Source organism: Diadema antillarum, unplaced genomic scaffold (genome assembly GCF_040938485.1).
Source record: "Diadema antillarum isolate AM-2024a unplaced genomic scaffold, OU_Dant_1.0 scf00000116, whole genome shotgun sequence".
NCBI classification, from domain to species: domain Eukaryota; kingdom Metazoa; phylum Echinodermata; class Echinoidea; order Diadematoida; family Diadematidae; genus Diadema; species Diadema antillarum.
The window spans coordinates 299718-326049 of NW_027271005.1; the positions used below are offsets into that span (position 1 = coordinate 299718).

Sequence of the window (26332 nt, forward strand, 5' to 3'; positions counted from 1 at the left end):
AACACCAACACCAAAGAGGCCGGCACCACCGCGGCCAAATGCTCCACCATCCAAACCTTCATCTGCAGTGCCCACAAGCTCCGTAACTTTAGGGAGCACTGATGCTATTAAAAATGCTCCTGCAAAGACGGCTGATGAAGAAGGTGAAGCCAATATCTACACCGAAGCAAACTCACCTGGTCGGCCTGAAGAAGATGAAGAGTCAGATGGGGACAGGGACCATGATTATGAACTCATTCCAGGCAAGCAAACCTTGGAGCGGAACATGAAACCTCCAACGTGCAATAGTGAAGAAACGGCGCAAACCAACTCTAATCGGGCCAGCGGCTACATCGATGATGGCCTTTATCTGGAGCCCATCAAGAATGATGAGGCAGAGAAAGATAATGACTATGTTTATCCAGAGTTTATACCATCAGTTGCTTCTAACAACATTCCATCTCCAGCTCCGTCTCCTCCACCCCCTCCCCCTCCTAACCCAGAGCTGGATCAAGTCTTCTTACGCCCTGCTGCGACGAAGACTCGCCGGTCCTCCGTTAACCACCCCAAGAGAAAAGCTCCCCAAAAGCCTCGTCGGTCACACAGCATCCAGTCTGATTCTTCAGCTGACAACCACAGCTACATGGATATACCAAGGGGTGTTGAAGGCCCTGGAGACAGGTAAGAGCATGTTTCCTTTGAAGTATCTCCATATTCATTTCTCATGGGTGCGGATTGGTTTTTTTTTTTTTTGGTTTTTTTTTCAGAAGATTGAGCTGAGGTGTGTCTTGTCAATGTCAGACAACTGGATCAAACAATTTCTGTTTTGGGAGGTAAACTACAGTATATGATCATGCCAGCAGTTAGCACTTTCAGGAGAAGGAGTATGTCTTAACCCTTGTTTTCTTCCACTGGAGAACACTCATTTTGTTAAATATGATTTCAGCAATCACTGATGCATACATAGTTCAATGAATATGATATTTGTTTGGAAAAAATGATCATACAGTGGTGCAAGTCATCATTACCTCCGCCAAGGGGGTAGGTTATGTTTTCGTTACCGTTGGTTTGTTAGTTAGTTAGTTTGTCCGTGTGCAAAATAACTCAAAAAGTAGTGAACGAATTGGGATGAAACTTGCAGGAAAGGTTGAGAATGACACAAGTAACATATGATTAACTTTTGGTAGTAATCCGAGAATTTTGGGGGAATTTATGAAGGATTTTTGATATTTTGGCACGTAGGGTCAATGAACTTGGGAGTTCAGGCTGCGCGTATTTGAGGTTACAATGCGCGCACTAAAGTGCGTGCTCTAGTTTCTGCTAGGAGAAGGTGCGCCGTGCAGCTGAGTTTTTATGACATAACAAAGGCTTCTATATTGGGAAATCGGGTGACTCTCAGCACACAATGCTGTAATACGTATGGGTGGAAATCACTGATATCTCTATGGAAGAACAAGATCAGTGGTGGAAATGAGCTGCATACTTGGCGGAGGTCTGCGCTCTCAGAGTGCTTCTCTGGTTTGCAATGCAATTGTGTTAACCTGTGGTAGTGGCTAAAAGTGGAAAAACAGCATAAAGGGATGAGAGAGAGAGAGATTGGGCAAATAAAAAATATGAAATTTATTGCAATTCATGTAAACTCAGTATAACATACTTTTGTGTGCTTTGTCTTGGCCAATCTACCATTGATGTGAAACAACTCCAAATATCACACCTTCTGCCATGACATTTGTTTCTTGCCGTTTTGAGTAACTACATTGCGCTTCATTGGCAATTTGCAAAATGATATGCATATCATCTTAATTCATCCCATTTTGTCAGTTGCTGTTTATCAAATCAAGCTGCTTGTGACCAAATATATTATTACAACAGCTTGATTAACAATTTGCAAACAGGCATGTTATCTTCATTCATTCAGACTACTTTGTAAAATGGCTGTTAATCAAATCAAGCCACGTGTGAACATACAGCTCAATGTCAACATCATTCTCTGATGGTTTTGTTTCTGACATTCAGTTTAGAAATAAAACATGTCATTTCCAAAGAAGCAAAGAAAATGTAGAGCTGCATGCTAATCTATTGAAGAGCATCTATGAAGCATATATTAGAAAGATGCAATTTTGTCTGTGTATGTCTTACTTCATGGTTGTATGGTTTGGTTCTGGAAAATGTTTGAAGTACTAGTAAGAAGAAAAGTTTGGTCGACAAATGAAGATGCCTATTTTTTTTTTCAGTACCACTTTTTACTTCAAGTGATTTCTGTAAGTTGTTCCAGGGCAAATGTTGAGTGTTAATCTGCAATATCATGACACAATGTGGAATTAGTGTAACACACGTTATTGGTATCATAATGTGTTTGATTCATTTTAACTTTGATTTTGCACTGCCAATATCCTTTATGGGTGTGACTTTCCAACTTTTGAGAATGGACTTGAAAACTTTTCAGTCATTTCCATCTAAGTCTGAAGAAGTGGAGACAATTTTCAGACTTCCAATCAATCTCAACAGACTACCTCCCAGACCTCTGTCTGTACTGATACAGATTTCTTATGGCTCCCACGTGCTGAAAGAGCCTGAAATGAGTCTCTGTTGTGTTCATTGCATTCACGCTTGCTGGGATTCATCCCATGTGACTCAAAATGTATGTGAATACAGTAATAAGTTGCAGCCACTTGTCATGCAAATGACTCATTAAAGAACTGAGGAAAGATGTACGTGAATGGATGAATGAATGAGCAGGTGAGTGAGTGATTAAGGGAGTGAGTCTGTGTATGTATGAATGAATGAGTGAGTGAGTGAGTGAATGAATGAATGAATGAATGAGTGAGTGAATGAATGAATGTATGAATGAATGAGTGAATGAATGAATGAATGAATGAATGAGTGAATGAACCAAAGAATGCTTGAAGATTGAGAAAGCTAAGGTACAGTGAGCAAGTGGCAGAATGGAGAAAAGGTGGAAATGTTGCATATAGTTTTCATTTGGATTGCAGAATTATCACTTTGGTGTGGAAGGATTTATGGTATAAACCAAAATGAAAATGGGATCTAAATATTTATTATATCAGGAAAGATATATACTTGATGATATTCTGCTATGTGTTTGTAGAATTTGCTGAAATTTCAGAAAAGGTCTGGACTTTCAGAGTGATCTGTCATTATGCCATTGGATTCCCTTTATCAAGCAGAATTTCCCCCACAAATTTATTCAGAAGTAATAAGGAACTTGGAACCATGGGTGAGGTTGTTGGTTTTTTTTATGTCTGCCGTGAAGTGTTTCCAGATTGAGGTATTCTTCTTTTTTTTTTTTTGGGGGGGGGGGGGGGGGGGAGATGAATGTCAAAAGAACACTGAGAATATAAATTTCTGCTAAATGTAGGATTATTTCTTATTCCATTTCCAATTATCTCACGTGGAATGGCACGTACCTGGTTCTAAGCATGAAGTTCTGTTCGTATGTGGACCTGGACGATATACCATATGCACAGAGTACCCTTTTACCGTACGATTGAGTGTTGTGGTATGATTCATGTGCAACTTTGTCATTTTCTTTTATCATATAGTTTTATGGATATGGTGTCAGATTTATATATCAGAAGGGAGTGTTTGCAGGTGTGAAACTTGCATATTAGATGTAAGAGATGGTACCATTGTCCAGATCAGATGAGTCACAAACTCATTTGTTGATGATCTTCGCTCCCCACCGTGCGTGCTCCTCGATCCGCACTTCAATCAATCACAGAAACCAAAAGTGGCCTTTATCTTCCAGCGTGCTCTGTCGGAGATAGAAAGTGGAAAGAGTTTATGATTTCCTCCACAGAGGCTCCATATTTCTTCAGCCAGCCGCAATGTACACGGTGTAGGTTTATTAACTGGTCTGCTATATTACGTGGGTTTGTGTGTGCATGTGTAGTAAGCTGCTTGCTGTGATGTCTTTTTTTCTTGATTAACTGCCAGTTATCTGTGTAACTACACCATTCAGCTCTTATACTTTTACCCCTTGAGTTCTGGATGTTTGTACGTGTGGCATACATGTGGCTGTTAGAGGGAGTTTGCCAATATCAGGACTCAGACTAAGGCAGGTACAAATTTGATATCATTCTGTGATAATGTCAAAGTTAAATTAATTTGCATTGGAATCATAGAAGAATCATTCACATAAGGAATCTGTTGTCTTTTTCATGGCAAATTTGTGGATGTGGTTATGCACTGAAAATGTTACCAAAGTCAGTATAATGCCAAACTGGAAACTAACCTGTTGTAAGATCAGATTTATTCTTGTTTAAATCACAATGACTGGAGGCATGCTTTGTTTCTTCCTAATTTACTTGGTAAAGCATGAGGTTCAAATTTGTGTCATATGAAAAGATTGGTGAAGAAATCTCTATACGGGCCTACATTGCTTACTAATCTTGGACATTTATTTCAACATTTTCAGTGACTGCAGCAGGCAATGGTGGTGTTTATGATTATGGATACTAAGTTGGTGTGCTCTTTTTCTTTGCTAGTGATAACATGAGAGAAACAGTTCATTTTTTATTCTCAACATAACACACAGAGCCTGCTTTGCCCTGTTTGGTTTTGTGGGTATCATGGGGGGGGGGGGGGGGGAGAAGAATCCATCTAGAATTTTGTATCAAAGCCACTCTTTACCATTTGCAGATGGAAAAAAAAGAGGCTTTATTGCTTGTAGTTGTAAAATGTGAGTTAGGGATAGGAACAACCAATGTAAAAATGTTAGTCAGTTAATAAATGTTAAGTATTATTAAATATACAAAATGTGCACAGTAGTTTATTTCTAAAATAAACCATCTACAGGTCTGGTTTATTGAGAAAATTAGTGGTATTTCCTTATATTTTTGGCTTTATTGCAAAGTTTTATATGGTAGGGTATTTTGCAATACAAGTGAACTATAAATTTGAATCAAATGTGAGAACTCAAAACATTTTTGTTCTAAATCACTGCTCTCAGTGGTAAACAGTGGCTTTATAATTGTATAACTTTTGTAGAGATATAACTATACACAAATTTGTTAATGAGCCTATTAGATCCATTTTGGGCCAACTGTAGGCCTATCTACGAATACCTTTAATTTGCTTTCTAAAATCTAAGACAAAAGGATTCTATGAGTTATGAATGGTTTTGTGTGAAGACTCTCCTGCTTTGGGAGAAACCTGTGAGAGTTTACTAAGTGAGATGTTTCCCCCCGAAGAGCATTCACTTTGTGCTGACACAGTCCTACCCTAGTCCATTTACAAAAACAATAGGAATTAAATAAGGTACCGGTAATCAGTTTATTTTGTTCTCAAATGCATGGAGATTTGATAATTCACAGACTGCTGATGAAGTAGAATGCTTTGTTCCATGTGTCTCAATATAATCTTGAGGTAAACTGCAATTTGTGTATCTCGTAAAATTTAGTCAGAAGAGTAACACCATTGCTGTAAGTTTGATGTATCAATGAGACAAATTTGAAAGCAATTGTTTCTTACACCAATTCTTTGGTGAACTGTAAATTATGACAAGTGTAAGACAATGGCACGCTTAGAGTTGGGTAATTGAATGAAAGAGTTTAAAAAAAATGTCATCATGGTTGTTAGCATTGGTGAAACCGGTGAAACCATAATCTTGGTGTTTCTCACATTCTGTAGAATTATTGTCAGAAGCTGCAAGGCAGCTCTACCCATACTTTCTTTGAAAAATACAGAACAAAAGAAAAAAGAACTTTAGAAGTGCCTTACGTAACTTAGAACAAAAGTATATGCCAGTCTGTTGTATTTTTCTACAAGCACATTATGTGCAAGTTGGTGAAAATTCTGGTTTTTGGACATGTCAATCCCCCAAAATAATCATGCAACATTACTTCGTGTGCTTGTTTGGAGATTCTGCACACCCCACTATATAGGCCTATACACGTAATAATGTGCAGATCCAAATCCAAATTACTAAACCAGTAACCCAGAAAAATGTTATCCATAATATCATGATAAGTGTATGCTTTATACCTAGCTTTTATTTTCATCAATTAGCTCTGAAGAGGACAATCTGCTAGGATCGGAAGCTCAGGCCCCTTTTTGACTCAATAGCCTAGAAAGTTACAATTGACAGGAAACCACAAGGGTTTGGGGTTTTTAACAATACAAGTGGACCTATCCATGACAATTCGATATTTTGTTATTTTTTTTCCCTCAGAAAAGGAGAGGTTTGCTTGAAATTTAGTTTTAAAAAATGTTTGCGATGATGTTTGCTGTAGGATTTCTGTAGTGATCAGATTAGTTTCTGAACTCCACAAGCTGGAAATTCTTCCCAGACAAAGGCAACATGTGAATCCACTCAGTCAAAGCTTGCCAAGTAAAGATGTAGGGACCAGTAGCATTATTCCAATGGCGATTCTGTTTGTGCTTGTGAACTTGGATTGTGGTGAGGTCGTGGTCATTTTTATTTGAATCCTGTTCCAGGCGTTCCGAACTTCCCACTCATGACCGATGTTCAGTGGATGAATGGTAAAATAGGGTGATACAAACCCATAATTTCTGCCGGCCTGGGGCGACTAAAACTCACCGACGGGCCAGTGAAATGAATGGGTATTGCCTGTGAAATGCATAGGGCATTTACAGAATGCCCGTATATCTGGTTGACAAGTCAGATATTTTCATTGTTTTCTATGCTCGGTTGAATGTCTGAAGAAATCAGTACTTCTAGTAGGGCATATTTGTGTTACCTAGTAGTGCATTTAAGAGAAAGCTAAAGAGAAAGAATTAAACCATCTTTCTGCTGTAGGTAGTACTGTACTACTCTGTTGATCAGTTTTCTTTTCTCTGTACCCGGTATATGTTTCGCACCAGTCCCAGGCATTGAACAATGTGTAATTAGAATTTCAGTAAGATTTATGGGGTAAATAAATGTATCCACAAACATTGGCAAGATATACATGTAAAAAGGAAATTCGGTTATGGATTCCAGAAAAAAAAAGTGTTAGAAATGAGTGAGAGGTGCACAGAACCAAAGGAAAGATGGCTCCCATTTGAAGAAAAAGGTGGCAGGGGAAGCAAGAGAAATAAAATGGCTGCCTTACAGATATCTACCATGTACCTCGCCTACCTACAGCCTGCTAGGCCCCTTTACAAGAACGACTAGGCTTGGTGCACTCGCTGTAAAGGCAGGGAGGTGGAAAGCCTGCTGTCTGAGCATTACAGCCTGCCAGCTTTATTTTTTTTCCCCCTCATCTTACCATCCTGCCCCATTTGCCGTTTCAGTGTCTTATGTAATATTACATAACCGGGCAGTGCTAATCCCCCACTAAGTCATTGCTGAAGTTAGCACATACACACACTCACACACAGATATACACACCTGGGCTCCGCATATGCAATAAGGGTTTGATAGCAATCTCTTTTGCATATGGAATGGGGGTGTGGAAGTTTGCTTTGTGGCTTGCACAAAATGCTTTGGGCCTGTGGAGGTAGAGGGATCTGAGAGAGGGAGACCCAGCCAGAGAAGGTGACAGAGATAAGAGGAGAAAATGGAGCTCCAAAGGGTGGCAAGCTGGAGGAAGAAGAAGAGAAAATATGCTGAAATTTGCATACAAGTGCTCTGGTAGTAGAGTGAGTGGTGGGGGAGACTGGTGTGCCAGTGCTGGTGCAGAGTTCCCCTATGAAATGCAGTGCTTGGACTACAGTCTGCTCAGAGCCACAGGGTAGTGAAGGTTGGGCCCTGGCTAACACACCATCACTTCCTGCTCTGCTTGTGCTGGGCCCAGCACCAGCACCCAACCATGTGTGCCACCAATATGTGCGGGACTAGGGACTAGCTAGCTACAGTAGTAGCAGCAGCATCTGCTGGAACACGAGGAATCTAAGCTCTGTCCCTTTTGTTACTTGTTTCGCCACGCTCATCAAATGCTTGGCGCTCCAATCCATTCTGCCTGGCAACATTCGTTCTTTGATATGGCCCCCGAAGCAGGTAAATTTATCATTCTTGCTAGCTGTCTTTTGTACATGTTGGGAGCAAGACATAGTAGGTGACTCGGACCATGTGCTTTTGAGTGTGTGTGTGTGTATGTGTGTGTGTGTGTGTGCGCGCGTGAGACAGGAAGTATGACATTTAAATATGACATGTTTGGTGATTTTTTTTGGGGGGGGGGGCACTGGTGAGGGCAGAGAATGATCCTTATGTCATTTTTGCCTTTATGATTTATCCTTTCATGATCGTTTTAATAGATTTTCCTTAGTATAATGTAGTAAATGTAGATGTGATAGTTATGTGTGTGTTAGTGTTTGTGTGTGTGTGTGTGTGTGTGTGTGTGTGTATCCATATATATAATGTATGTATGAATGAAAGAAAACAAAGCTTGGTCAATTTCTGCTCATCAATTCCATTGTCGACTATTGTGCCACTGCATTACTCTTCAGACGATTCTCTGGTCCAGTACGAGTTGTAGTTGCCCCTCCTCCCACCCCCCCCCCCCCCCCCCCCACCCCCAATGTGCTTGATGAATTGATAGATTTAATCTATAAGACTCCTTAAAAATAAACTTATCCAGATTTTTTACCTATCATTCACATGTGAATTGTACAAACTAAGTGGCATGAAATGGTCAAGTAATATTAATGGTAGGCAGAGTACCAGTAAGATATTTTGTAAAGGCTAAGTCTTCCTAATTGAAAATATCATTAAGATATATTAAGAAGATGTTCGAAATTTATTCTACTAGAAGATTGTATTGCCTTTAAATTACTTGAAACAGTGAATGGACTGCAAAATGAGGAAATCATATCCTTTAAGAAAAGTTAGAAAATTCAAGGAAAAGACCAGCTCAAATTTAAAGACAAAATATGGAGAAATATTAGGGCCATCATATTAACAATGTGAATGTGACACGTAGCATTGAGAGTAGTAAGTGTAGAACTGGCTAAAATGTGACTTAGAATTCTCTCCAAATTTGCCAAAATGATTGCCTGTTGGATGAAAACAGTATCATGTTATGAGAAATACATTTTCCTGTCTTTGACAATTTTAAGGCAGTTTGAAAATGTATGAGGGTTTTTTTTTTTTTAAAGATCAATTCAAAGTCTGGTAAAGGACATGTAATTGATTGCTTCACAATTGTATTTTATCTTTTTCGCTGGAAGGTATACCTGGGGGACTTTATCAGTTACAGAAGTTTATGAATTGATGGTGAATGAGAAAAAAATTGCTTTCAACATTCCTGTGTGTTTAGATTATCTTATATAAAGATTGTAGAATATAATAGGCAATATTATTGAAGTGAAGTGTAGGACTAGGAATGGTGGTAGCTGAATGACTAGTCATGTTGCAAAGAATCAGTGTGATAGCTAAAATAGTAGAAGAGAATTTGATTGGCTGACCCAGCTTTAGTTCATCACAGTTTCCTTGTGTTGACCTCCACTTTTGCTAGGGATATAAATGACTTCAATCTGACGGGATGGGCTCACATAGAACATATTTATAGTACATGGAGTAGATATTTTCTCTGCAATACATTGGAATCGATTTGAGACTGATCATTATTAAACTACATAATGCACTTCCTTTCTGCAAAGACCGTCTGCATACATGAAAGCCCATTTGTATGTTTTTATACTGGACATGCTGAGATTTAGCGGAGTATTTGATACTGTCATTTCTGGTTATTTATGTAGAGATTTGAAAAGTGAACAGTGTTCTTCAATTTATCTGAGGAGTGTGCCAAGCCTGCTACAGCTAAGGTCTGAAATAATCAAATTTCATAAATGTTTGATATCAAACATGGTAGCAGAGATTTCAAGATGAATGTACCTTTAACAGCAACAGGTAGATTATGATTGGGAAATTGAGATCATCTCCTAATCATTATTACATGAACTCATTCATTACATGTTCCTTGAGAATTGGATGGGGGGGGGGGGGAGGGGTAAGAACTCTAGGTAGTTTGACAGAATACCACATGGTGGATCTTTGATGGTTTTGTGTCCAGTCATGTGGAGACAGCCATACTACATGCATGAATTCCCCTCCCAGATTTTGTTGTATCCCTCCCCCTTTGTCCTTGTTTGGTGTTCCCTGTATAGGGCACATTGATTGTCCAGCACACATGAAAGAAGTTTGCCGCCTTTTTACTTTTTCCCCTCTGGTTCTTCAAACCCCCCCCCCCCCCTTCTATTCTTGCTGGTTGGCCAAGGGGGGCTAGGACCATGCTGGTTGGCATTGCACAGTGAGCGGGCTTGTCTATGCAGCGTCACCATGTATCACGCCCAGTCGCCATGGTTGGCCTATTATGTAATCGCCTACCCTCAACCCAAGGCCTTCCCTGTGTGGCTGCTGCGCTCTGACCAATGGGCAAGCAGCTGGCTGAGTGGTGGCAGGAGCAGGGCGGTCAGTGCTTGACCAATCATGGCTGGACATGTGTGGTTGGAAGATCCAACCCTCTTCCCCTCTCTCTCCCTCTCTTTCTCTTTCTCTCTCTTTGTCAAGCCACAAGATGATACCCATAGGTGATGTTGTGTGCACCCCAAGGAATTTTATTGAGCATGCATTTATGTCTTTACTGTGTGTAAATACCAATTTTTTTTTGTGTGTGTGTATTCTGCCAGGTAATGAGACAGTTTTCTAGAAAGTTGAAATAATAAATAGGGGTTAGTTTATTGATAGCAAGTGAGCATGTGGGGAAAAATATATATATTTAGACTTTAGAGGCATCAGAAGACATCGACTCCACATCCAAACCTCCAGATGGATTCTTCAAAGAGAACCCCATCTTTGACAGCCCTGTTTCGTGTATTGCTTCATTCAATAAATCTGCAGCAAAGAGAAACTAGAGGATGATGTAATATTTAGCTGTATGATGATTGGGCACAGGTGATAACATGTTTATGTACTGCACATTTGGAGGATAAAAATACCCAAAAGTGCTGTAAAGCATTGAAGTGGAGCTATTTTTTCATTGATGTTTTTCTGAAACTGGAAGAATGGGCCTTTGTGACTGCCACATTGTTGATCTATGAGTCATCTTGGCGATTCGTCTTTCATTTTTGGCTTCATTGTCATTGTGGTCAGGTATGGTCATTCCTTGAGAATATTCATAATGTCTGATTTGATCTGTTCTGTTAAAATGCCTTGTAACATTGAGGAAATAAGTATTAGGTGACAGAACCCCCCCCCCCCCAAAAAAAAAAGAAGAAAAAAACAAAAAACAAACAAACAAATCTTAGTGAAAGATTATGAATTTTTTCCTCAGTTGTAAGATATTGTAATATCTTCTTTTTTTTATGTATCTTTTTTCTCACTGACATAGTCCCATTGGCCTGTCATATACAATGTACACTAGCAATGTTTACTTGACTGTAAAAATAAAAAGTAGAAGCAATGACCATTTAGAAATCAAGATTTTACCCTGAATTCTTGTCGCCCTGATGATTCATTCATACACTGTAGAAGTGGTGATGAGTAAAATTAGAATAAATAAGATGGGTGTAGGATGATTAACACAAGTATGTTTGCTTGCTTAGGACTCCATAAAAGGTGACAAAGCCTATTGAATGTCACTTTTGTGGGTCATCACAACTGAGGACAAAAAAATATTCACATGTGCAATAAGATCATTTCTTTGGTGTGCAAAGGAGGTTGCTATATTTGAAGATGGATATTACTAGGGTCTGGAATACAGCTTGACCGGTGGGTCACTTGACCATTGCTCATTCTCTGTGATCAGACTGGGGGCACGCTGCATCCAGAGATGGGAGGACCCATGCTTGTTTTGGCTTACTGGTTAGCGGAATGACATGCATGGTCATTTTGATTACTTATCCACTGAGAAACAGTAACACTAAATGGAAAGTAGTGAAGTAGGGAAAATAAATCATGTCTTTTCAGAGTTTGATGCCCCTTAAATTTGACCTCCCTCACCCCCCCCCCACCCCTTTTTTTCCCCCCATTTTCATAGCTGCCTGCTGTGCCTCAGGTTTTGGCCTCTCTCTCTCCCTCCCTCTTCACAGACCAATGACCATTTCCTGGAATCGTGGGTCAAAGTCCCTCAACAATGTTTCCTCCTTGCACCCAGTGGTGGCAGTTAAATGGTTAAAGGTCACAGATTACCAACTGACCAGTAAGGAGGGGGTGGGGTATAGAAGGTTAGAAAGGGCTGCAGTGTCTCTGCTGGAAAAGAAAAGAAAGCTACAGGAGTGTTGATTCATGTCTAGCATGCTGGCATGCCACAGATACTCCCGAGCGTGACTGTGGTCGAGAGTATGGCCAGAGAAATGTTACACTATTCAGTGGACACTACCTACGTAGTGGACGACCACCAGTAAAATTCTGAAGAAGGATTGAACTGATTTTTTTTCCCAAGGTGCATAACTTCCTGTGGATGCTTGTGAGTGTGTCCTGCTATGGCATACCAAGGAGGCACTATTGGTGATACTGGAATCAAATACACTGTGCTGAATTTCAGAAAGGTATGAACAGCTGTAATCCATCCTCCTGTGGATTCCTTTTGAGAGCTAGAAACTCTCAAGTTGCTGCTGCTGGTAGTGCCTCCACCCCAAGACTCTCCCATCTCCCGCCATATATTATATTTCTGTCTTTACGGTAGTATAAATTCTTCCAGACACAGATTGCTTGGGGAGGCATGCCTTATGTACACTATAATCCTTGCTGAAGAAGTGGATTATTACAGATATCATGTTTTATCAGTGTTTCATTTTCCCTTTGTTCATTTTTAAAGACACTTGTTTCAGTCATTTCCATATATCTCTGAATTTAGTTTGTTTTTAGTTTGTTTCTTTGTTTGTTTTTTGGGGGTTTTTTTTGCTGCTTTTATATGTATTAAACATGCATATATTGCCCAGATATACAATGTGTATCATTTGTCCATCAATAAGTTTCATTTGTCCCTGGCAAGCCGAATGGTGGCTTAGAAGCATCCCAACGCTGCAGTTCAGATTAGATTTGCTCAGTTCTTCAGACACAATAATCTCTGAATTGCAATCTTGTTGTGTTGTAACATTTAAACATGAGGGAAAAACAGGTGGATTGGGCATGGTTAAATCCCCTTGCTAACATTTGCAGATGCAAAACCCCCCCCCCCAAAAAAAAAAAAAAAAAAACCAAAAAAAAGCAACAACAACAACAACAACAACAACAGGTAAAGTGCTTCAAAATAATTCTAAAATGTGAGTTAGAGATAAAAATATCCAACATGAAACTATTAATTAGTATTATCAATGCTTAGGTTTATACAAAGTGTGAACAATAGTTTTTATTTACCATTTCTAGAACAAGCCATCACTGTTATGGTTTATTGAGAAAGTTAGTGCTATCTCCTTGATATTCGTGGCTGGTTGAAACATTTTTTGTGCCTTAGCCCTTAGGCTATTTTGTGATATAATTGAACTATGCATCAAATGTGATAATTATAACATTGTTTAATCACTGCTTTCAGTGTTCACAAACATTCAAATGACCACACGTTTTGACAGTGTTGATGTAGGGAAGAGAGAGTGGATATGTGCAGGTGTTTTAGCTCCCCCCCCCCCCCCCCCCCCGTCACCTTCCTTTCAGCTTCCAATCCACTTCCAGATGATTCATTCAGAAAATCAGACGGCTACATTTCATGTGGTGCAACAAGATACATTTTTGTTTTCTTTTTTTTTTTGGCAAGACACTTATTTCCCCAAGCTAGAGAAAGGAAAGATGGTTGTAGTAGTGGTGTGTATGCACTGTATCTGACATTGACTCATTTCTCGTGCCCTGTCAGCTCTTTGTACTTCCTGGAGAGTTACAGAGGAAATCTCTGCTGGAGTCTAAACAGTGCAGTCACTAAAGTTTACAGCACTAGAGATCTGAAACACTGCGTCCGACCGTCAGTCACATGGCAAGGAAGGAGTAGGGGATGGTGCTGGTCGAAAGCGAGTGATAGCCAACTGTGTACTATTTATGAGACAAGCTTACAATTGTGGCTCCTGGTAGTCATGTGAATGTTTTGTTATCACAAGAAGTCTGCTTGTGAGCTGCACTTTGAAATACTTGTTGGAGCTTTCTGAGAAAAACGAAAATGTTCGATATTTCGTATTCTCCTGTGGTGGAAGAGCCGTGGTGGTATGTATGAATGCGCCGTGGAAATATTCGTTGTGGAAAATGGAGACTCTATGTATAAGACTGTAAAGAGCGAAGTTCACTCGGAGCTTTTGATTTCCGTGTGTCATGGCCTATTAGTACTTGTCTCGGGCCGCTGTCTCTTTATGAAAGTGAAAATGAGTGGTGCTGAAGCAGGCTAGTCCGGCATGCTGCAGACACAATATGAATTCTACGAGCTCTGCACCTTTGTCAAGAATGTAGTTCGTCATCATGTGAGAATTTTATGTCACAACTGTAGAATGACTACCAGTGTTTGAAGGACTGGCATTGTTTGGTGAAGCACTTCCTGAAAAAGTGAAGAAGTGGTGATTGTTCCAAGTGATAAAAAGCTTAATGTTCTGGTCTGTCACTAAAGAGGCATATGTACATATAATCGCCATGAGAAAATAACTGCTGATTTTCTTCAGTTTTAATTGAGTTGAAGAAAAATGTTGTTAAAAGTATAAGTACGAATTTCTTTAAAATATTCTCCCTGCTCCCACCCCCTTCCCCCTTCAACTTCTGCAGGGCTCGCCGGTCTCCGTCGGATAGGAGTGTCAGCCTCTCCGACAGCAGCGGTGGCGAGGAGTTCGCCTCGCAGTCCGACGAGGACGAGGAAGATGACTACGCCGGCGTAGCAGACATCCACATCAGCGACGATGGCTTCGAGGAGGAGGAGCTGCCGGACGCTCGGAAACGACTTCAGAGCCTGGGCAGGAAGGCGCAAAAGGCATTCATGGTTGCCAAGGAGATAAAGGACTCTGAGAAGGTCTTCGTTGACGTCCTCAAGCTGTTGAATGTGGTGAGTAAACTTCACTGCACACTTTCTGCAGGTTTTCCCTCTACCAGTATTAAAATGTACCAGTAGCTTGTGCACCTATCACCTACATGTGTATTGTAGCCCTCTCGACTACTGGCAACAACTCGCTGTGACAACAGTGGAAATACTTCCTGTTTCCCGTGTTTTAGAAAGCTTGTAATCTGCAAGCTTCATATCTGTTACGCTGGTGAACAGAATTTCTGGAGATAATTTATCATGGAAGTCCTATCACAGTGAATCCGTGCTGTAGACAGGGCCTTACTTCACCTAACATCATTCATGCTTGATCAAGCTGTGGTACAGTATATATAATCACAATAACGGATACTATGCACTCTTGTATGAGAGCTGTCATAGAAACTGTATAAAGGAGTGTCTTTATATGGTCTGTATTTTGAAGTCTGAAAGCCTTCTATTAGTAAAAAACCTTTGCAGAATTGATACCTGTAGGTATAGCAATGCAGTGAACGGTATTTGTTTGTGATGTAGTTGCAGGGATGCTTTTGAAGAAGAAAGGTTTTCATTTGAGGAATATTTATTACACATAGGAAGCAATGAACTCGATAAATTGATTTTTTTTTTCACTAGGAACAAAAGTCTTGAAATGTCTATATTGCATATTGTGACAAGAAGCTTTCTTTTTTGGAAATGCTAATGTTGAGCAAAATCTGACGTAAATGTTCACATATGTGGAATATAATAGTCGCCTATGTCTAGCTGTTTCAACCCCTGTAGTACAGGCTATGTGAACTTTGACATCTGATACAGGAAATCCTACAAACTTCCTTGATAGGCACCGTAGGATAAGTATAGAGCTGTAATGTAATTTCAAGTGGGGAGTCTTAATGACATTGAAGACAAATTCAGGACGAGACTCCCACACTATACATCAATTTCCCTGTTGTGATAGAATCAGAAGAGGGGTATTTTGAGAGCCAAGTCCACTTCGACAAAGATAAAGCTGCAGTAAATTTCAGAATCTCTTCCTACACCTCGGTACGCTATCACACATCTAATTTTTAATGCATTTAATGCACTTTAATACGTAGGTCAAGATTTTAAAAATGATCATACCAATTGTTTGTAGGCATTTCGATGGTTAGAGGGATGGTACCATTTTTATTTAGATGGGCTCGCAGGTTTCCAACTTTTTTGTGTGTGTTTGTGAGATAATGAGAAACCTTATAAGATATGAAAGAACATGTTAATTTTAAAGGAATTAACAGTTTATTTGATGAGAATTCGTCTTGAAATGGCCAAGATATCCATGGTTTTGAAATGGCCAAGATATCCAAGAAAGGGATCTTAATAAAATGCGAGAGGCCATGACTTTCAATATCATTTTGTTTTACCTTGTTTTTGGATATCTCGGACCTTTCAAAACCGATTTGTCTCAAATATACTTTCAATTTCCCTTGGAATTGTATGCTCTTTAACATTTCATTGAGTGGTTTCTAAATATCTCATTAAATGTTCAAAGCCAACTCCTTACCTCTGCCAATACTAAAATTGTAGGTAGAAAATCAAAAGGCTAGACACCCAATATCAAATAACAACCGCTATGAGCAACAAATATATCTTGGGACTACAAAACCACTGTGCTGCAGTAAATACCAACTACACTGGGAGTTCTCTAAGAGGGTTTTGTGGTATAATAATGGCACACGAATGCAGTCTCAATAACGTCCAATTGAAGCAAGAATACAGCCGCATGCCATCTTGCATGTGAAAGTAAAACCATTAGAGCAGTCTGGATTGCCTGTCATTTTTTTGGAGATTTACTACACAAGAAAGTCTGAGAAGAGGTGCATTTTTACAAGCTACCACTGCCATAAATTAATTAGTCCTAAATGGAGTGCTAGTTAACGGTACTCCTTGGGAGCATATTACACATATTATGATATAGAAAAATGGAAAGACAGTTTTGGTATTGATGCTCCCCCCCCCCCAATTCATTCCCTGATAAATCATTACTCGACTATAAAGAACCAGATTGACTGGCATGTACAATTGATTGGCAATATACTGTAAGAGACCCCTTTCATTGTTTTGCTACCAATTGATCAAGGAATTATTATTTTAGTTCTTTGCTCATTGGTTCACCGTCAGCACAATCTTTTTATGATAAGATGGAAATGTGATTAGCATGCATGGGTAATTGCAAAACCTCTCCACTTTCAAAGAACCTGAACTGAGACCAGAGAAACCCATTATCTGCAGTCTGGTGGAGACTTCCCCCCTTTTTCCTTCCCTTCCTCATAGAAAGCCTCGCAGATTTCTCCCATTCTTAAAGGACAAGTTCACCTTCATAAACACAAGGATTGAGAGAATGTAGCAATATTAGTAGAACACATCATTGAAAGTTTGAGGAAAATCGGACAATACGTTCAAAAGTTATGAATTTTTGAAGTTTTTGTGCAGTAACCGCTGGATGAGAAGACTACTGCAGTGTGTAATGTCACATGCGTACAACAATATAAGGACAATATAAAGAGAATTTCACAAAATATCATCTTTTGAAAAAAGTACACATTCCCTTGACTCGTTACCGACATATGTTATGGGTAATATTATTCTCCCTGCCTTTAGAAAGCGGCAAGTCAAGTGCTCTTTTATTATGCGAAAAAAGTGAAAATATGTTGAATTTTCTTTACATTTTCTTTATACGGTTGTACGCATATGACATTACAAGCTGTAGTAGTCTCCTCACCCAGCGGCTCCAACACAAAAATTTTAAAAATTCATAACTTTTGCATCGATTGTCCAATTTTCCTCAAACTTTCACTGATGTGTTCTATTAATATTGCTGCATTCTCTCAATCCTTATGTTTATGAAGGTGAACTTGTCCTTTAATGCATGTACATTATTCCGAGTACAGCGAGATTAATGTTTCAAGTATCATAACACAGAGATATCCCCATGAGATTACTGTGTAAAATCTGTGCTCTGTCCAAAGTCTGGCTCTTCAGTCTTCGCTTCAATGGGTTTCAATTTCACAAGGTTTTGCAGACGGGATATCAGTTCTGCTCAGGCCACAAACATTTTTTAATGACATTAAATGAGGATCAACTTACCGCGTTGTAAGTAAACTGACTGCAAACTGGTCTTGATGTTATTATCGTTTGTGGAAGTAGAGTGTAGTGCTGGTGGAGTGGAAAAAGAGGATAAAACTACGTGCCTTGGACTTTACCTGTCATGTACAGTTTCCTGATTTAATCTGACAGTGTTCATTGGCATCAAGTCTGTCAGAATCCCACCCCACCCCATCATACATGCATTTGATATTTACATGTTTCTACAACAGATATATGGCGCTATACAAATGCTGTGGATCATCAGCATTTACAAAATGGCCCAAGATGGTGCTACAAAATTTGCAAAAACTCAATAAATCCCTTTCTCTTTCCCTCTTCTTCCTGGCTTTGTAGGACCTCCGCCAAGCCATTGATGAGAAGAGCAAGAAACTTGGAGGAAAGCCCCTCGTCGAGAAGGCCACGCTTGACCAGATCATCGGTCACCTGCCCCACCTCCTCATATTCAACGAGTGTCTGCTGACCGACCTGGAGTCCAGGATTAGGAACTGGTTAGTGACGGTCAGAACATGACAAAAATTTTTTTTTTTAATTCCTTGGAATGGACATTCTGAGGACATACTGAGGAATTATATTCTGAGGAATGACCCCCATGCTTGTGGTAGCCAAGCACCCATTCATTTTAAAAAAACTTACTTGCCCTACAACAAGTTTTGGTTACCCTGGGCTGATGCTCGAGTGTGTTTGTAACACTCTGACATAATCACCAAGACCAGTGCTACACGTGATTGAATACCCTGTGACTGTAGTATGTGCAATACTTGGTGGAAATCTGATTTTCCTTTTTGATTAAAAGCCAGAAGTCAAAATGTCTCATCACAGATTATGAGTTAAATGAGCATCTCTGACTAATGTCAAGTTTTCAGTGTTTGCTACATGGTAGCTCTGCATTCATGATTGGTAGATGTATTTCCTCCCGAGTCTCAATTGACTTTTGAGGCTCCCCTGAACTTAGCACAAATCTGATTTTGGAACCCTACATGTGGAGCTCCTGGCCAAGATGCCACATTGCGAAGAAGAAATGTGAAATTTGTTCATATTTGACATGGACACTGCTATTCCTCTGGTTTCACACCTCCCCACCCCTTTACATATTTTATTTATTTATTTATTTATTTATTTTTGTATCAGGTCCACCAATCCCAGGATAGCAGACATCTTCTTGACCAAGGGCCACTTTCTCAAGTTGTACTCCCAGTACATTCTGGACTTTAAAAACATCACTGCTGCCTTTGACGAGGCTTGCAACAAAAACCCCCTCTTCTGCCAGGCAGTCAAGGAATTTGAGGTGAGTGACTTGATATCAAAAGTGCAATTGCTGGTATCTCAGTGGGTAAAAGAAAAAGAGAAAAAATAGAAACCACGGGGCCTAATGACCAATGTTACCAATTCCATACCCCAAGTACATGTTATCCCAGGCTTACTCCGCCTGAAAACTTTAAAAGATGTGAGGAGACTAGATACAGTATGTTAATTGGAGTGCTCTTGGCTTTTAAAAAAAGAGCTTCGATTGAGATGATTATTGCTCACAGCAACAGAATGTATTCTTCCCTCGTAAATGACTTTTTGTCAGCGCCTACTTTTTAGCCCAGATTAATGTTATTCCCTCTTTGTGTTACGATATCCTATGTCTTTGATCATCCAAAAACAGTTTCTAATAGGTTAGTTAATTCATTGACTTCTTGATATATATTCATAGGAAGGTATAGATGTACACTGGTGATGGAATGCCATTCGCATTACCCTATGCACATCTGAGTCATGTACAGGCCTATCTTCTGTTGGGAAGGGGGAAAGTTACGTTTTGGGTTGTCCAAATGTTGTATGGAGTTTTTTAAAAAATGAATCATGATTGTCCTTTTGTTTGCAGATGAGCCCCAGGTGCCAGAGCTTAGCCATCAAACACTACATGCTGAAGCCTGTCCAGAGGATTCCACAGTACAAGCTGCTCCTCACAGGTAAAGCACAAGCCTTCCCAATATTAACCCTTCCGTCACCAAAGGCAGTTTTACTGAACAAAGTGTCAGTGGTACTCTCTAGTTGTGAGCGTGAGAGGGTTTCACTGGGAGGAAGGTGAAGCTTGTAGATTGAAAGACCTCTCTTCATCTCAGTAAAATCTCTCATTTTGCCAGCTAGCGGCATCAAACTTGGTAGTGTCACAGTGGTGTCAAACCCTCGTAAGGTTAGGCCAAGCATCTCCAGAGGACCTTGTTTTCCCATTGTTGTCTTTCATTAGTGCCTCCAGCAAGACAAGTGTTGAGGTTTGACCGATAGAGACCTTGACCATGACAGCTACTGCTACAGCTACCTTGGTTTTCATGACCGACCTTGAGTGACAATGTCAGGAACTTTTTTGTTTTGAAAACCTGTAATATTGTCATCTTTACAGCATCCATCCAAAGACCCTGTATGAAATTTCTATAAGGTAAATTGTGATGTGTTGATTACACATATTGCAAGATAGTGTTACTCTTGACCTTCTTTGCTCATGAAATGCTCAATTTCAGCATTATCTCCCCCCCACCCAAAAAAAGAAAATGGACCTAATAATTATTATTTTGCTTAAAGCTTCAAGCATCTGAATACTTGCAGCCAATTTCCTCACAAAAGAGTTGTGTAAACATGAAATTTGATAAAGCCCTTGTTTTCTTTGTTTTTTTCACAGATTACCTGAAGCAGCTTGATGCAAACAGTGAGGAACATCAAAAGACGACAGGTGAGAATCTAAACTGTCTTACTGGCCTCAATAATACAGAAAGTCTGAGTAGTATTCTGCACTGGGTCTCTGGCATGTAGTAATGACTGATGTATTCCTTCTTGGGGGGCAACAAGATCTATCTATCTATCTATCTATCTATCTAGCTAGCTATCTACCTTTCTATCGATTTGTCCATCTATCTATCTATCTACCTACCTACATTGTACCTACCTACCTACCTATCTACAGTGTATCTATCTAACTATCTATATGCATGTTACATGTAGGTAATGTATAAAAAGACAGTACGGAAGCGATAGACATTGTGTATTAATGATATTATATTTCTGCCTTTATTCATAAACTGTGGCTGGATTTAGTGAACAATTTTGCTCACTCACATCTTAACTTCTATGGCATCCTTAACATTTTATATAAGAATCAGTACATTTCTTGATGTTGACAATAACATGAAGTACATAATGTACGCCTTTTTCCTCCTCCTCACAGATGCCCTAAATATCGTCAGTGAGGTAGCCAATCACGCCAATGAGAGTATGAGACAAGGAGTGAGTATTCTGATCGGACATTCATTACTCGACACTTTAATCTGTGAAGCAATACAAGCAGCAGATTATTTCCAATTAGAGTTTTAATGGATTGCGTGGTTGTAACGTAAAGCTTGTCTCTGATCACTAATAGTCCTCAGAGGCGTAGGGCTGAATGAGCTATTGAAGAAGAGCACTTATGGTTTCAAAGTGATTTAGGGGAGACTTTTATTGCTTTCGACAGGTATGATGTTGAGTGTGAAACAGAGAGCAAGGTAGTTGACCACTATTTGAAGTGATTGTAGTTCTTTGTAGTGAAACATTGAGAGGGTAATGAATTATTTAAGAGCCTATGTATGCGTAAACTACAACTGCCCAGACAGCAGGTTATGTTTATGTATTGTCTCTGACTAGAGATAGATTGGAAATCAGATAATGCATGTATGATGCAGAACTGTCGGTCGTGTTGATTGACGTGTGTACGTTTGAGGTGGATTTACCTGTGACATTGGGTGGGGAATGATTTTATTCTAGTGTCAGACCCATTTGCACAATAAAAAGCCTTTGTCATTCTTATAAACAAGCATATCTTGTGCTGGTTTTTGCACTCTCTCTCTCTCTTTCTCAGCCCATCTTTGCTGACTGGAGTTATGATGTGCAGACTAATTAAATATGCACACACACACAAGCCTGCAAAAGTTTAGAGAATTATGCTGTCACTTTATGGTATGAACAAATATCACCATGGTAATGAACCGTACTGAATGGATTAATGTAACACTGTTGTCTATGGGAAATATTTAGTATGGTAAATCTGGTCACTCATAGAGTTGTGTATGTTCTGAAGTATGAGGGATAACTTTTAAATGATTTTGTTGTTTTCATAGCAGCTTATTTGTTTTGATAATGCAGGCTCTGGAAGCACATATAGGAGACCATGCAGATCAGACCTTTCACACTAGACGCATTGTGAAATGTGTGCTGTCTTATTTTTGATATATTTGTTCATCTTGATATTTTTGTCTGTGTGTACAGGATAACTTTGAGAAGCTGCTAGCCATTCAGCACAGTCTCATCGGCAGTCAGGAGATCGTGAAGCCAGGCAGGGTGAGTGTCATGTGACCTGTCTTTAGGATTCCAGCAGTCGTCTGCTGAGAACCAGAAGGAAAGTTAAAACACCGAACGTAAATACTGCAGGAGTTATTGTGTCCTTCTAGTTGTCAACCGAAGACTGTTTGTCTTATTGTCTTTGACCAGATTTTGATGTAAAAGCGTTTGAAGGGCCCATTTCCATGGTTTGACTCTAAAATTTTCCAAAAGGGAGTCAGTTACTGTTTGCCCATGTTGTGACAAACAGCACACTGTGAACAATCTTTTTGTCAATAGACATTGTGATGTACTGAAGGGGTTTATAAAGTGGTAGGGCATGACATTAGATATAAAAGTTCTCCTCTTTCTTTTCCCAGATGCTCATTTGTGTCTTTCTTTCCCATAGCTGACCGAGTTAAGTCCACCACAAGCAATGAGGCAGTCATGAAAGGGGAGGGGGTTCATTGTTCCTCCATTTGTATTAAGAATTTATGTGTGCTCCACAGTAATAGAAGATTACGAAATTGTCTTTTCAGATATTCATCAAGGAAGGAGAGCTGCAGAAAATGTCACGTCGGGTCAACCAACCTAGGAAATTCTTCTTGGTAAGCCCTTTTACCATTTCAGTAGCAGTTCAATGTTATGTGAACACTATGGTCAAATTTTGATAGTAGGTGTTCCTTGCAATTCAATCAATGTAATCTATTTTCAAACATCAAAGAATTTAATGCATGCCATTGTAGACAAATTAAATTTTTTTCAGGATACATTAAGATGCAAGTACAATTGTAGATGTGTTTTGTCTTGTACCTGTATTTTAGTGATCTTAACAAGATATCCATGATACAGAAGGGTTCCACTTACTTGGCACTCCCTTCTGATCTGCCGACAATTGTCCACGTCTTCTCCTCCGTATGGGGTGGGGGATCTGTACACCTTGTTGACAACATGTTTGGAATTATGGAATGTTAAATGAATGCAGATCTCATTGTAGCCATAGGTATAAAGGCTAGTGTCGAGTCATAATACATGTAACTATGTGAGCATTTTGCAGCCTCCCTTGTAAAAAACAAATGTACTTCCCCCCCCCCCCCAAAAAAAAAACAAAACAAAACAAAACAAAACAACAAACAAAACAAAACAAAACAAACCTGATTTTCTTACAGTGTTTTTTTCTTTTTTTTTCTGCAGCTGAGTGACATTCTCCTACACACCACTCCATTCCCGCCTGGACAGTACAAGCTGAACAATGAGCTCTCACTGGCTGGAATGAAGGTAAGGTGTCTTCCAATCTATTGCATCTATGAGGCAATTTTTACCCCAATTGAGAGTAGAAATACATTTTTTTTTATAAGTGGGATTTGCAGTGAAAGAAGACTTAAATTCAAGCTTCCACTTAGCATTTATATATTAGGAAGAAAATGGCCGTGTTTATTCTATGAAAAAGTGTATTATAAGGGAGCAGATTTTTATATTGTTTTAATGGAATGCAAAGTGATGCTGACTCATAACATCCAATTTGTTTATGTACAAAATACATCTTATATTCATAACTTGCATGGCATAGTATATTCAGTTGTTCTCAGGAACTGAAAAGATTTTTTTTTTTAATGATTTATTTGCTGCTGTCACTTTGGTAAGCAAAAAGAGGAGGAGAACTTTATAATTGTTTTCTTTTTTCTTTGTTGGATGCTAGACACTTGTTTTCTAAATGGCAAGTAGAAGAACATCCCCACTCTGAATAGCACACTTAATACTTAAAGGGACTTTACAGTACTGGTTGAGATATGGGTTCATGTTTTGAACATTCCTTAGTGAGATAATGAGAAACCTCTTATGAAATATGAAAGAGCATGTAATTTTAAGAAGGATTCAACATTTATTTGATGAAAATTGGTTTTCAAATGGCTGAGATATCAATCGGAATAGGGTTAAACCTTGTTAATTTTGTCATCTTTTTTTTTTTTCTAACAGGTTTCCAGGAACATCCAAGACGATTGCTATGAGCTTAGCATCATAAGTGTGCAGAGGTCCTTTACACTACTGGCCTCGTAAGTTCTCCACCTCCCTCTGACTTCTATTCTAGCGTCACTAGGGCTCTCCCTCTCCCCGTTATCTTATCCCAATGTAAAACATAGCAAGAGTATTGCAAGATCTCTCAAATGTATGCATAGTTTGCTGCTGCAGTTGTTAGGATGGAGATGCAAAGGACTTGTTCCATTCAGTCTTGTGCAAAAATGATCTCGACCATCTTCCAGCAATGACCCAAGTGTATCCTTCCGGCTACCTGACTATGGGTTAAAAATGCTCTTGTTTGGCAGTATGAAGATCAGTGTTTCCAGATAGAGCACTTCATACTTTATTAAGAGTCTGTCGGAATCGACTCTTCTCCATCAGGGAGGGGAGGATGGACCATGTCAGCTTGTTCTCCAAAACATTGCTGGTACCTCTGTGATATGATTTTCTCTTTTCAAACTTCTAATAACTCTGTCCATGTCATCAGAATTGCTCTCCGAAGGAAACAAGTGGTCCTTCCAAAAATAATATACAAACAGAAAAAAAAAATCCAAAGACTAATTTCCTTTTTTGTCTTTGGGCTATGTCAGACAGGGAAACTCCTTCATTCATGTAAATATTTGAGAAATACTTACTTAGAAAGCTCATGTCACCTGTATCTTCTTATCAGTAGTGAATTGATGATGATGAAATGTTTTTTTTTTTATTTTCCCCTCCCAGGTCCAAGGAGGATGGTGACTCCTGGTACGAGGCCCTCACAAAGACCATTGAAGAGTACGAGAGCAAGAAGAGTTCCTTCGGACTTGGCCGACCAGAGCTCCGAGTGAGTTGTCGTTTTGCTGTGAGGCTTGTGACTAAAATTGCCAACCGCTGAAATTTGTTTGCAGTTTGCGGTACTGCTTGAAAGTGTTGACAAGTGTGGCTGCGTTTTCTTCTCTTGTTTCTTTTAATGGAATACTTGTCAATGCGCCGTTGTAGTTCAACAAGTCCCAATATTCAACAGGCAAATCTCTGATGTATAAGTTCTCTCAAAGAACATAGGGGAAAATAAGTTCTCCCATTTACTTTCTGTTGTGTTAGGTCTGTTTCAATATTGTTGCGAAAATTTTGTTGGTGGCAATGTTTTTGTCATGGTAGCATGAAACAAAATATTTAGAAAGATACTTTGATATCATTTGGACAATATCTGATGTAACATCTCTGTTATTCTGTGCCAAAACAGAGAAGTTACATGTATACCAGAAGAGGCAGGATGCAATTTGGAGAGGACTTATTCTCATGGGGCCATAATGTTCAACAAAACATTTTTTTTAAAAAGACAAATGGCACGTCTACCATCTGCTCCTGTCGTGTGGGATGGAATTCAGTTGCGAGATTTTTGCCTTCAGCTGAAATAAAAGTACATTTCTGTCACAGACACGACACTGAGTGTCATTTTCTCAAAAACATGTGTGGTAGCTGTGATAAATTTGTGGAAAGACACTCCCCTTCCTCCAAGCACTAATCTCCTATTTGTTATCTATGGCTTCGGGGTAACAGCTCGTTTAAGAGTAGCCCTACAAGTGCCATAATTTGTTTTCATCCTGGGAGATGGGGAAAGCAAAGCGAAGAAAAACAGAACTGTGAATTGCAAATCCACTACTGCCTCCAGTGCGCTCTGTAGCTCTGTCATTTTGCTCCAAGTTCTGGTCAAGATATGCTACACGATGCTTCCCCTAATCTGTGGTCCTCCCAGCCAGATGTCCCTTTTTTTCTTGCTGCCCGCACATTTCATCGATTTCAGCAAAGCGAGAGCTTTTCCGGGGGAGATGGGCCCTAAAGATTCTCCTTCAGACTTCCTCTGTCACACGGTGCATTATTTCAGGCAGTATACTGGTAACAGGGTCCTCTAGCCAGTTCTTATCAGTTACAACCTGAAATCAATGCAAAGTGTGATGTTCTACGCCGCCGCACTGAGGGACTCTTTGGAAAAGTGC

The 26332-nt window shown here is 39.5% G+C and overlaps 1 protein-coding gene across 1 annotated transcript in view; it reads left to right on the top strand.

Moving 5' to 3' along the window:
- Positions 1-390: 390 nt before the first annotated feature.
- The window catches only part of LOC139719890 (FYVE, RhoGEF and PH domain-containing protein 6-like), a 30890-nt gene continuing 4948 nt past the window's right edge, over positions 391-26332 (top strand). The window contains exons 1-12 of the mRNA XM_071631275.1: positions 391-660; positions 14621-14894; positions 18342-18496; positions 19137-19293; positions 19876-19963; positions 20671-20721; positions 21214-21272; positions 22287-22358; positions 22877-22945; positions 23532-23615; positions 24315-24391; positions 25077-25179. Of these exons, the coding sequence (XP_071487376.1) occupies positions 623-660; positions 14621-14894; positions 18342-18496; positions 19137-19293; positions 19876-19963; positions 20671-20721; positions 21214-21272; positions 22287-22358; positions 22877-22945; positions 23532-23615; positions 24315-24391; positions 25077-25179 (1227 nt within the window). The 5' untranslated portion in view covers positions 391-622. The remainder of the gene's footprint in view (positions 661-14620; positions 14895-18341; positions 18497-19136; positions 19294-19875; positions 19964-20670; positions 20722-21213; positions 21273-22286; positions 22359-22876; positions 22946-23531; positions 23616-24314; positions 24392-25076; positions 25180-26332) is intronic.